Below are 10,620 nucleotides of genomic sequence, written 5' to 3' on the forward strand. Positions count from 1 at the left end.
GATATGCAAGGAGTGTCCTTCGCATTTAAAGATATAGGAGCATTACCTAAATGCGGGTTTGTCTTAACCTATTAAGGCCCATGCCAAACCTGGGAAAGATAGCGCCAAACTAACTATGCCAATCGTAGCTTGTTCGGGCCGGAATGCACGTCGCAAGGTCAGTTTTGCCCAAATTTATTTTGGCCTACTGCATAACAGGAGGTCGTGACGTCACTCGAAGAGAATTTACACCGGTTTCACCTAAGGGTCAACGATTGTCCATAAACTTGTTTTCTGTTTTGCTTCCTGTTTTTTAATGAATTAATAACACTTTTGTTTTCTTTTTTTGTATTCCTAATTTTGCTACTTGTTCCAACTCGCTTGGTGACGTCAGCAAACAGGCTACTACGTCCTCTGCAGACTTCAAGAGGGCAGCACTTCCCAGCGAGCATGATGGTTTTCGTCAGCGATCGCAGAGGTGGGAGTAACTCTGGTACCTCTTCCATTGACCCATTCACTGGAGTGGGAGACGGCGTCGAGGCGCTCACCAGAGTTGATGCCTGAGAGACGGACGAGCTGACCAGCCAGTTCTGTTCCTGATCACCAACGGATCGGTCATCTCTACTTCCGGCTCTCGACACGGCGGTGAGATAGTGAGCTCTCCGCGTGTCTATCACTGGGGTGTGCAGCGTTTGCCCCCTCTTCTCCCCTGAGATCTGGTGAACAACCAGCGAACGCTCCAGCATCTGCTTCACAACGATTCCTCCGGCAACTGTCCCTGCTCATCTTCGTGACAGCCCTGGCGCCTGATCACCTGATGTGACAGTGACTTGTCTGGTTGCTCGTGTCAAGCAGCGCTGTCGTCCCCAGGTTGGAAGCCTCTCAGTCTGGCGAGGAGATCGCGGTTGGCGTTCGCATCTGGGTGATTCTCACGGGAGAGCCCTTCTGTCATCTCTGTGTGGTCTCGCAAATTCGCGAAAATGTTTTCATTTATTTAATTATACTCTCTTCATTGTATAAAAGTAAAGGTGAATAAATCTGGGTATTCTGTACGACGGTGACATCTCTCATATCAGCGACCCTATCACTCCTCGATCAAATCGGTATTTCCTAGCGAGTGTGATTTCTTTAGAAGAAACCGATCGACTAAAAATAACCTCGCGAACATTTGGTCCTTCGAGCCGGATAACGGAGTGAGTTGTGTGTTGTTGTTCGTGTGTTTGTGTGACAAGTGACCTTCACCACTATGGAGGATTCGTCGGCTTCGCTGTTGGAGCAGTTGGAGACGGGCATACACATCTCCAACATGATTATAAACACCGACAAGAAAGGTAAGGCTGATCAGACCTTCGAGCGTCTCTCCAATAGGTTGCAGCTCCTGGAAAGCTATTGGAAGACGTTCGTGGGCAACCACGGCAAGGTCTGCCGAGAGAACGCCGGACTAGCAAAAGACCATCCGTACTTCAGTCGTAGTCAATTCTACGAAATCGAAGATGCTTACGTGACTGCTAAGACGGAGCTGACAGCTCGCTTGGCCCGGTTAACCTCTGCGAGAGACGGAGACCGAGGAGCAAGCGCTGCAAGCGCCTCCTTGGTACAGATGTTACCTACACCTCCCTCTCTCCCATCACTAACATTACCTACGTTTAACGGGGACCAACGAAACTGGGAATCCTTCAAGGAACTCTTCAGTTCCATGGTGAAGGACGTTCCTCACATAGCCAATGTACAGAAGCTACAGCGATTACTATCTTCGTTGGAGGGCAGCGCAGCCGCGCGTCTCCGAAACATCCCGCTGGTGGGGACAAATTTCGAGGTGGCCTGGAGCATTCTGTTGAAAAGTTACGACAACAACAGAATCAAGCTCGCAGACCACCTGAAGAGACTGCTCTCCATGCCACCCATGGCTACACGCTCTGCTCCAGAGATCACGCGTCTGCTGGACACCGTAGAGGAAGCCACGAGGTCCCTAATCTCTTTTGGCCGAGACGTCGACCACTGGGATGATTGGTTCATCCAATTAGTCGAGCTACGACTGGACAGCCAAACCCGAGAAGATTGGGAGAAATCACTAGAGCACCAGGAGGACTTCCCCTTGTACAAGGATCTCAAATCCTTCCTCGAGCACCGGTCTCGGACTCTGCAAGCTTCCAGTAGTATGGAGGCCGAGCATCCCAGCAACCGAGCTCCGTCCAAGAAGCCTCCTCACGTCACTCGAGCCCACTCGACCCATATGGCTCGGGACCGGCAGTCTACACCAGGAAAGGCCACTCTACGATGCGTCCTCTGTCGGGAGCAGCATCGAGTGTCCTGGTGCCCGAAGTTCAAGGATCTCTCCTTGGACCAACGAAAAAGGACTGTTCGTCAGCATAACCTGTGCTACAATTGTTTAGGTCAAGGTCATGGCGCCGCTTTCTGTCCCTCCGTGTATCGCTGCAAGATTTCCGGCTGCGGCGCATCCCACCACACCCTCCTGCATGAGGGTGCCGCTACCCGTGGTACTACTGACTCTTCCACCGGAGGAGAACCTTCGGCACCGACCGGCGTTGTCTCCCTACACTCGGGCACACGTCACTCGGGAGTGGTGCTACTTGCTACGGCGCAGGTGGCTATTCAGTCATCTTCCGGCAGGATTGTCGTCGTGAAAGCGCTCCTGGATCAGGGTTCTGAGACATCCTTCCTCTCTACAAGAGTCGCTCAGGATTTAGAGCTGCCCAAACGACGCTCTTCCACGCTCGTCTTCGGCCTGGGAGCCCAACACGGGACGAGGCCGTCAAGTGAAGTTGACGTCTTGTTACGATCAATTACCTCACCTTTCACTTTACGTTTCAGCGCCCTGGTGTTGCCCAAGCTCACCTCCTTACTACCAAGCAAACCAGTCGTTCGAGCCTCTTGGACCCACTTGGAAGGCTTGACTTTAGCCGATACGGAGTTCGACAAAATGAGTCGGGTTGACTGCATTTTGGGAGCGGACGTTTATCCTGCCCTCATCCTTGATGGTCTTATAAAGGGTGGTCGTAATGAACCCATCGCTCAGCGGACTACACTAGGTTGGGTCATCAGTGGCTTAACACCATCACCTGCCGAAGTGTCCCCTAGCCTAGTACGCTGCCACACAGTCGACACGGACTACCATAACGTCGCAAAGGAGCTCCGCAGGTTCTGGGAGCTGGAGGAGATCCTACCAACGAGATTGCTTTCCAGAGAGGACCAAGCCTGCGAGGATCACTTTTCGAGCACTCATGTGAGAGACTCCTCAGGTCGTTATGTTCTGCGGCTTCCTTTCTCTCGCTCCCCGAACTTGCCGAGCACCTTCGCGATAGCCAGAGCCCGCCTTTTGGGCACTGAGCGCCGCCTAGTTCGCAAGCCCAACGAGCAGAAGGCCTACGTTACTTTTATGAAGGAGTACGAGGACCTTCATCACATGGAGCGCATCGAGAAGCCTGACCTTGATAAAGAAAACTACTACTATATACCTCACCACGCGGTCTTCAAAGCCGACGGGAGCGGAAAGATTCGTGTAGTTTTCAACGCTTCACAAGATGCTTCCAACGGTCTCTCCCTCAATGACTGTCTACATGCCGGACCGAAGCTCCAGAGAGATATCTCCGTCATACTGACTGGCTGGAGATACTACCGCTTCGTTTTTTCAGCAGACATCGTCAAGATGTTCAGACAATTCCGCATTCATCGAGAAGATTCTGATTAGCTGAGAATCTTATGGCGATCCAGTCCAGACGGTGCTATTCAACACTACAGGCTCACCACCGTCACCTACGGAACGGCTTGCGCTCCATTCCAGGCCATACGAGTCTTGCTTCAGTTGGCCTCAGATGAGCGATTGAAGTTCCCAGTGGGAGCATCGATTTTAGAGCGCAACGTCTACGTGGACGATGCCTTGGCCGGAGCTGATACGCTGGAGAACGCCAAGGACGCACGTGATCAGCTGGCCGGCATCCTTCACTCAGCCGGCATGGAACTCGACAAGTGGTCTCCAAATCACCCTGCGTTACTGACCGGGCTGAGCGACGTGTCTACCCGAGACCTGCCTATCGACGCCCCAGATGTGGTCTCCACCTTGGGACTTCTCTGGTCCCCTAGATCGGATGCCTTCAGATTCCGTGTCAACCACGATGAACTGAAGCCCCCAACTACCAAAAGAGCAATTCTCTCCATCGTCGCACGTCTCTTCGACCCCATGGGTTGGCTAGGCCCAGTCCTTATCCGAGCTAAGATACCCATTCAAAAGCTCTGGCTCCAAGGATGCAACTGGGACGACCCATTAGATATTTCTTCACAGGAGGAATGCGATCTGTTCTGCCGGCAGCTCCGCGACGTAGAAGGGATCTCGATTCCACGATTCCTGGGTCGTGCGGCTGAGACACGCTGGTACCTACATGGCTTTGCCGACGCCTCTGAACGGGCATATGGGGCTTGCCTGTATTTCCTCACTCAGGACGACCATGGAGAGTGGAAATCCACTCTCATTACAGCGAAGACAAAGGTAGCGCCCATCAAGTCAATCAGCGTGCCTCGCTTGGAGTTGTGTGCGGCTCTCCTCCTGGCCAAGTTGGTGGCTTTCTTCCGCCAACAATTGCATCCTGAACCAATCCGTACTTTCTGCTGGTCGGACTTAACAATGGTCTTGGCCTGGATCCGAGACCACCCCTCTCGCTGGCAGACGTTCGTGGACAACCGGGTTAGCGAGATACACTGCCTCATCCCACAGACGCCTTGGGGTCACGTCAGGACGGAGGAAAACCCCGCGGACGCCTCCTCTCGTGGACTTTGCCCAAGCGAGCTGCGAACCAACCGGCTGTGGTGGCACGGACCCTCGTGGCTACTCAAGGACTGGTCGAGATGGAAAACCGAGGAGTGCGAATTCGTGTCGGCGCTAGAAGCGCGACCACCTCGCCAGGTGCTAGCACATCATGTGCAGCCAGAGGGGGACTTCCCTTTCACTCGCTTCTCCTCCTGGCAGCGACTCATCCACACCGTCGCTTACGCCCTGCGGTGGTTGAACCGCCTTCGAAGGGTCCCACCACAATACCCTTATCCGGGATTGGAGGCTCGGGAGATCCACGCAGCAACCAGCTGCGTCTTGCGTCTGGTCCAACGAGAGGCGTACAGCGAGGAGTTGCACTGCCTGTCGAAGGGTGCTCCTCTCCCTCGAGCGTCGACGATTCGTCGTTGTTCGCCCTTTCTCCATGAAAACGGAGTCTTGAGGGTGGGCGGTCGCCTCCAAAACACAACCTTGCCGTTCGAGGAAAAACACCCGGCTATCGTCCCACGCAAGAGCCATCTCGCAGCACTCATCTTGCGAGATACGCACCTGAATTCACTTCACGGCGGTCCACAGTTAATGCTTAGCTGTCTGAGACGTCGATTCTGGATCCCTCAGGTGCGCAGCGACGTTCGGCGAGAGGTGCGAAGATGCACCCGATGTGCACGATTCCAGGGCCCTCTGCTGGAGCAACAAATGGCCCCTCTCCCCTCAACCAGAGGAACACCGAGTCGCCCGTTCTCTACCTGTGGACTGGACTATGCAGGTCCATTCCCCATCCGGATGTGTAAAGGTCGCGGTCAACGTGCTACCAAGGGCTACCTGGTCATCTTCGTGTGCTTTGCCACACGTGCGGTCCATTTGGAGGTAGTCGCAGACTTGACCACGCAAACCTTTCTGGCGGCCTAGCGTCGTTTTGTCGGTTGAAGAGAACTGTGTCCCTCGGTTTGGTCGGATAACGGCACGACCCTCCAAGGAGCCGACCAGGAGCTGAAGCGTCTCTTTCATAGCGCCGCTACTTTCAGCAAGGAGATTGCTGAGACTCTGGCAAACGATGGAGTCACCTGGAACTTCATACCTCCGAGAGCGCCGTATTTCGGAGGTCTCTGGGAGGCTGGAGTGCGCTCATTCAAGCACCACCTCAAGCGCGTGGTTGGTGACGCGAAGCTGACCTTCGAGGAGTTCTCGACTCTTGCCGTCCAGATCGAGGCATGCCTGAACTCGTGCCCTCTCAGCCCTCTCAGCAGCGACGTGGAGGATTTAGCCCCCCTCACCCCAGAACACTTCTTGATTGGATCGGCGCTATTGGCTCCTGCAGAGCCAAGCGATACACCCGCCATTCCTCGCGTGGAGCGCTACCGGTTGGCAACCGTGATGCGTAACCATTTTTGGATACGCTGGCGCAAGGAGGTTCTCCATGAGTACCAGCTGCGCTCCAAGTGGTTGTTACCAACAAAACCCCTCAAGGTAGGTGATTTGGTTTTAATCTCCGATATCAACACGCCAGCGATATCAACACTGGGACGAGTTCTCGAGCTCCACGAAGGGTCGGACGACTTAGCAAGGGTAGCTACCCTAAAGACCGCCACCACCACACTAAGCCGCCCCTTGGTTAAGCTTATCCGCCTCCCAATAGATGACGGCCCGGAACCAGGACAGCCGCCGCTTGTCAAGGTGGGCGGAAGTCAACCGCTGCCAATAGGGGAAGGTGCCCTACACCCAGAACTCTCTCAAGAGTAGTTTTGTTGTTACCTTCGGTATCAAGGTGGGCGGGATGTTCGGGCTGGAATGCACGTCGCAAGGTCAGTTTTGCCCAAATTTATTTTGGCCTACTGCATAACAGGAGGTCGTGACGTCACTCGAAGAGAATTTACACCGGTTTCACCTAAGGGTCAACGATTGTCCATAAACTTGTTTTCTGTTTTGCTTCCTGTTTTTTAATGAATTAATAACACTTTTGTTTTCTTTTTTTGTATTCCTAATTTTGCTACTTGTTCCAACTCGCTTGGTGACGTCAGCAAACAGGCTACTACGTCCTCTGCAGACTTCAAGAGGGCAGCACTTCCCAGCGAGCATGATGGTTTTCGTCAGCGATCGCAGAGGTGGGAGTAACTCTGGTACCTCTTCCATTGACCCATTCACTGGAGTGGGAGACGGCGTCGAGGCGCTCACCAGAGTTGATGCCTGAGAGACGGACGAGCTGACCAGCCAGTTCTGTTCCTGATCACCAACGGATCGGTCATCTCTACTTCCGGCTCTCGACACGGCGGTGATAGTGAGCTCTCCGCGTGTCTATCACTGGGGTGTGCAGCGTTTGCCCCCTCTTCTCCCCTGAGATCTGGTCGAACAACCAGCGAACGCTCCAGTATCTGCTTCACAACGATTCCTCCGGCAACTGTCCCTGCTCATCTTCGTGACAGCCCTGGCGCCTGATCACCTGATGTGACAGTGACTTGTCTGGTTACTCGTGTCAAGCAGCGCTGTCGTCCCCAGGTTGGAAGCCTCTTAGCCTGGCGAGGAGATCGCGGTTGGCGTTCGCATCTGGGTGATTCTCACGGGAGAGCCCTTCTGTCATCTCCGTGTGGTCTCGCGAATTCGGGAAAGTGTTTTCATTTATTTAATTATACTCTCTTCATTGTATAAAAGTAAAGGTGAATAAATCTGGGTATTCTGTACGACGGTGACATCTCTCATATCAGCAACCCTATCACTCCTCGATCAAATCGGCATTTCCTAGCGAGTGTGATTTCTTTAGAAAAAACCGATCGACTAAAAATAACCTCGCGAACATAGCTAAATCGAAAAAAAAAATATCCGTGTTTTTTCTTTTGCCATTTTCAATTGTTTATAAAAAATTATTTAAACAAATTATCAAAAAGTTATTATTTTCAAAAAACTGATAGCGGCAATCGATTCTACGGGAAAAAACATGAAAGAAATGTGTATAACGTTTTTTTGTCAGACGTCAATTTGTTAGTGTAAAACGGCTATAAACAATTGCAAGTCTGTCAGGTACATGTGTATACGCCAAATCCCAAGCAAAATCTATTGCCGATAGCGCCAAACTAACTATACCAATCGTAGCTAAATCGAAAAAAAAAATACCCCTGTTTTTTCTTTTGCCGTTTGCAATTCTTTATAAGAAATTATTTAAACAAATTATCAAAAAGGTATTATTTTTAAAAAACTGATAGCGGCAATCGATTCTACGGGAAAAAATATGAAAGAAATGTATATAACGTTTTTTTGTCAAATGTCAATTTGTTCCAAAAACAAATAACTGTAAAATAGCGATTTTCTATAATACATTCAAATTTCTATGAAGCTTCATCCATGTGGTCATTTTTGTGATCATTGCATACAACTTTAGAACATTGTTCACAGTACAGCTGAGTTCTTTTTTTACACGATGAAACCTGACAATGTAGGTACTTACCTATTTTTATTTTGTGTTCGTTCGATGATCTATCACTATGTCTTTTTTGTCTGACAGGGCGGTCCCTTGAAAACTTATCGAGATAATATTGGCAAACTTCTTGCATAAGGTCTTTCGTTCCCTTTGGTAATTCTGGATGAAGCTTATTATAGATGACGGTAGAATTTGTCAATGCTGCCTGAATAAGTCTCACAAAGAGACACCACATCCATTTCTTACTTTTAATTGTAGGCGTCAATGCATTGCAATGTTGATCATGCAGATCAACTCCACCCATGTATCGATTATACATTGAAAACGCTTGAGGGAAGAGAATTGACTTCTTAGATGACTCGTGCCATCTCTGTACTTCAACTTTTGGCTCATCACCATATTTCGTTGAAAGAACTGATACAGGTTTTGAGTCCATAACAGTGATATAATTCAAATTTGAATTACTATCGTGCAAAGCCATAGTTGTACCCCTTTCTGCTTTTTTTGGCATCTCAACTTTTTCTTTGACTCGGTTTTGTTTAACAGTCCCAGTTGCTGATAATCCTAGTTCATCTAAATGAACCATCAGATCTGGACTTGTGAAAAAATTATCAAAATATATATGATATTTACGAAGATCATCTTTGTCAGTTACTTCTAATAGAGGTGAAAGTAACTTCATGACGACTCTAGATCCCAAACCGACGGCAACTAAAGGATTTCTTTCATCAATTCCAGCTTTTCCCGTATAAATATCAAGTTCATATATATATCCATCTGAGGAGCAAAGTGCCCACACCTTGAACCCGAATCGGATTGGTTTATTTCGTATACATTGTTTTATTCCGAATCTGCCATAATATTTGACCATTATCTCGTCTATTGATAGATTATAGTCAAAAAAGCCAAATTGCATACAACTTTGACGAAAATAATCATACAGTGTTCTTACTTTCCAAACTTTGTCGTTTTTATTCTCATCCTTCTTTTTATAAAATTTAATATTTCTCTTGATTTCAACAAATCTATTCCTTGTCATGAGATTAGATATGACTGGACACTGTAAAATTAATTTACTTGACCAATAGTCACGAAGATTCTTTCTAGAATTTATTATAGTAATCATTAAGATTACCATAAATTTTTCTAGGTCGATCATACTAAGTTCAAAATTATTTTCCGCTGTAGCTTCAATTATATACTTTTTCATTGAATCTGAAAAATATATTTCAAATAACTACAGAGTTCTTAGAAAATAAAGACGAAATCGATTGAATACTGAAGTTATCATCAGTATCCATAATTGTAGAGTGGCTTGGAGCCTCTTCTTGCCATTTATAGATATGATTATGTTCTTATAATTTTTGCGTACTAGTGTAAGTATTTTTGACATGTTCATAAGAGCCGGTGGGAATTATTTGAGATGAAATATCTTCATAAAGATTGCAATCAGAATCTCCATCTGAGCTCTCATGATCTCCCGGTATAAAAGTTATATCTACATGTTGACAATCATCGATATCATCCTCCTCAACTAATTCTGCTAAATCTTTTACTCTACGCCTTGGCATCTTCACTTATCAATTATAAACAAAAAATTATATTGGGACTACAAAAATCAGATCACTACCCAACACGACAACTTATACTAGAAATATTTGTAATGAAAACTGAATCTGTAAGATTACATGAAACCGTTAGCCCGCCACTCAAACGTGATCTCTAACACGGTTTCAATAGAAAAACATTTTGCAAACTCTTTACAACTTCGTAACCCAACAATTTCCAAATGTACAATTTGTGAAAATTCAAAGCTTTCTGTCCTATTTTCTTAAACAAATTGACGTCTGACAAAAAAACGTTATATACATTTCTTTCATGTTTTTTCCCGTAGAATCGATTGCCGCTATCAGTTTTTTGAAAATAATAACTTTTTGATAATTTGTTTAAATAATTTTTTATAAACAATTGAAAATGGCAAAAGAAAAAACACGGGTATTTTTTTTTACGATTTAGCTACGATTGGCATAGTTAGTTTGGCGCTATCTTTCCCAGGTTTGGCCTGGGCCTTAATGTGTTAACCAGAACAGAATATCCAAGAATTTTTATCCTAGACGATGAAAATAAACATACCTTCCGGGCAATAAAAGATAAAAACATTGAAAACATTGATCGATTTGCATATTTTAATGCAAAGATACTTTTCTTTAAAAAACACATAAGAAAAAGCTTACAAAAGTTATATTATGACGTGTTATTTCAACAGTGCTAGTTAGAAAAGAAAGTCACAATGAATGTACTAAATATCGCAACAATTAGTCCGGATTTATTGGCCTATTATTTGATGAACGGACCAGGCTACATGAGCCTACTCGCAGGTAAGGTCATTCACATAATTAAGTGCTTACCAGTAGACGTACGAACAAGAAACTCTTCAGAGTACTATCAA

General features: G+C 47.4%; 2 protein-coding genes across 2 annotated transcripts; one reads left to right on the forward strand and one right to left on the reverse strand.

Moving 5' to 3' along the window:
* Window positions 1-1,225: 1,225 nt before the first annotated feature.
* Window positions 1,226-6,502, forward strand: LOC131670868 (uncharacterized). The gene is made up of 3 exons (XM_058946848.1): window positions 1,226-3,648; window positions 3,712-5,598; window positions 5,692-6,502. Exons 1-3 carry the CDS (start codon window positions 1,226-1,228, stop codon window positions 6,500-6,502), a joined length of 5,121 nt encoding a protein of 1,706 aa, XP_058802831.1.
* Window positions 6,503-8,079: 1,577 nt separating this feature from the next.
* Window positions 8,080-9,742, reverse strand: LOC131670879 (piggyBac transposable element-derived protein 3-like). Its single transcript, XM_058946859.1, has 3 exons — window positions 9,544-9,742; window positions 8,199-9,050; window positions 8,080-8,126 (listed from the first exon to the last, which is right to left on the reverse strand). The coding sequence occupies exons 1-3, from the start codon at window positions 9,740-9,742 to the stop codon at window positions 8,080-8,082; spliced, it is 1,098 nt and encodes a 365-aa protein (XP_058802842.1).
* Window positions 9,743-10,620: the final 878 nt, after the last annotated feature.

This window comes from Phymastichus coffea, unplaced genomic scaffold, assembly GCF_024137745.1.
Source record: "Phymastichus coffea isolate CEN01 unplaced genomic scaffold, Cenicafe_Pcof_1.1 PCOF00009, whole genome shotgun sequence".
In the NCBI taxonomy this organism is placed as follows: domain Eukaryota; kingdom Metazoa; phylum Arthropoda; class Insecta; order Hymenoptera; family Eulophidae; genus Phymastichus; species Phymastichus coffea.

Coding starts and splice junctions, on each gene's coding strand:
- LOC131670868 (XM_058946848.1), top strand. CDS start 1,226: ATGGAGGATTCGTCGGCTTCGCTGTTGGAGCAGTTGGAGACGGGCATA. Junction 3,649..3,711: donor TCAGCAGACATCGTCAAGAT/GTTCAGACAATT, acceptor ATGGCGATCCAG/TCCAGACGGTGCTATTCAAC. Junction 5,599..5,691: donor GGCTACCTGGTCATCTTCGT/GTGCTTTGCCAC, acceptor TGTCGGTTGAAG/AGAACTGTGTCCCTCGGTTT.
- LOC131670879 (XM_058946859.1), bottom strand. CDS start 9,742: ATGCCAAGGCGTAGAGTAAAAGATTTAGCAGAATTAGTTGAGGAGGAT. Junction 9,051..9,543: donor TGTCAAAAATACTTACACTA/GTACGCAAAAAT, acceptor ATCTATCAATAG/ACGAGATAATGGTCAAATAT. Junction 8,127..8,198: donor CGAACACAAAATAAAAATAG/GTAAGTACCTAC, acceptor AATGTTCTAAAG/TTGTATGCAATGATCACAAA.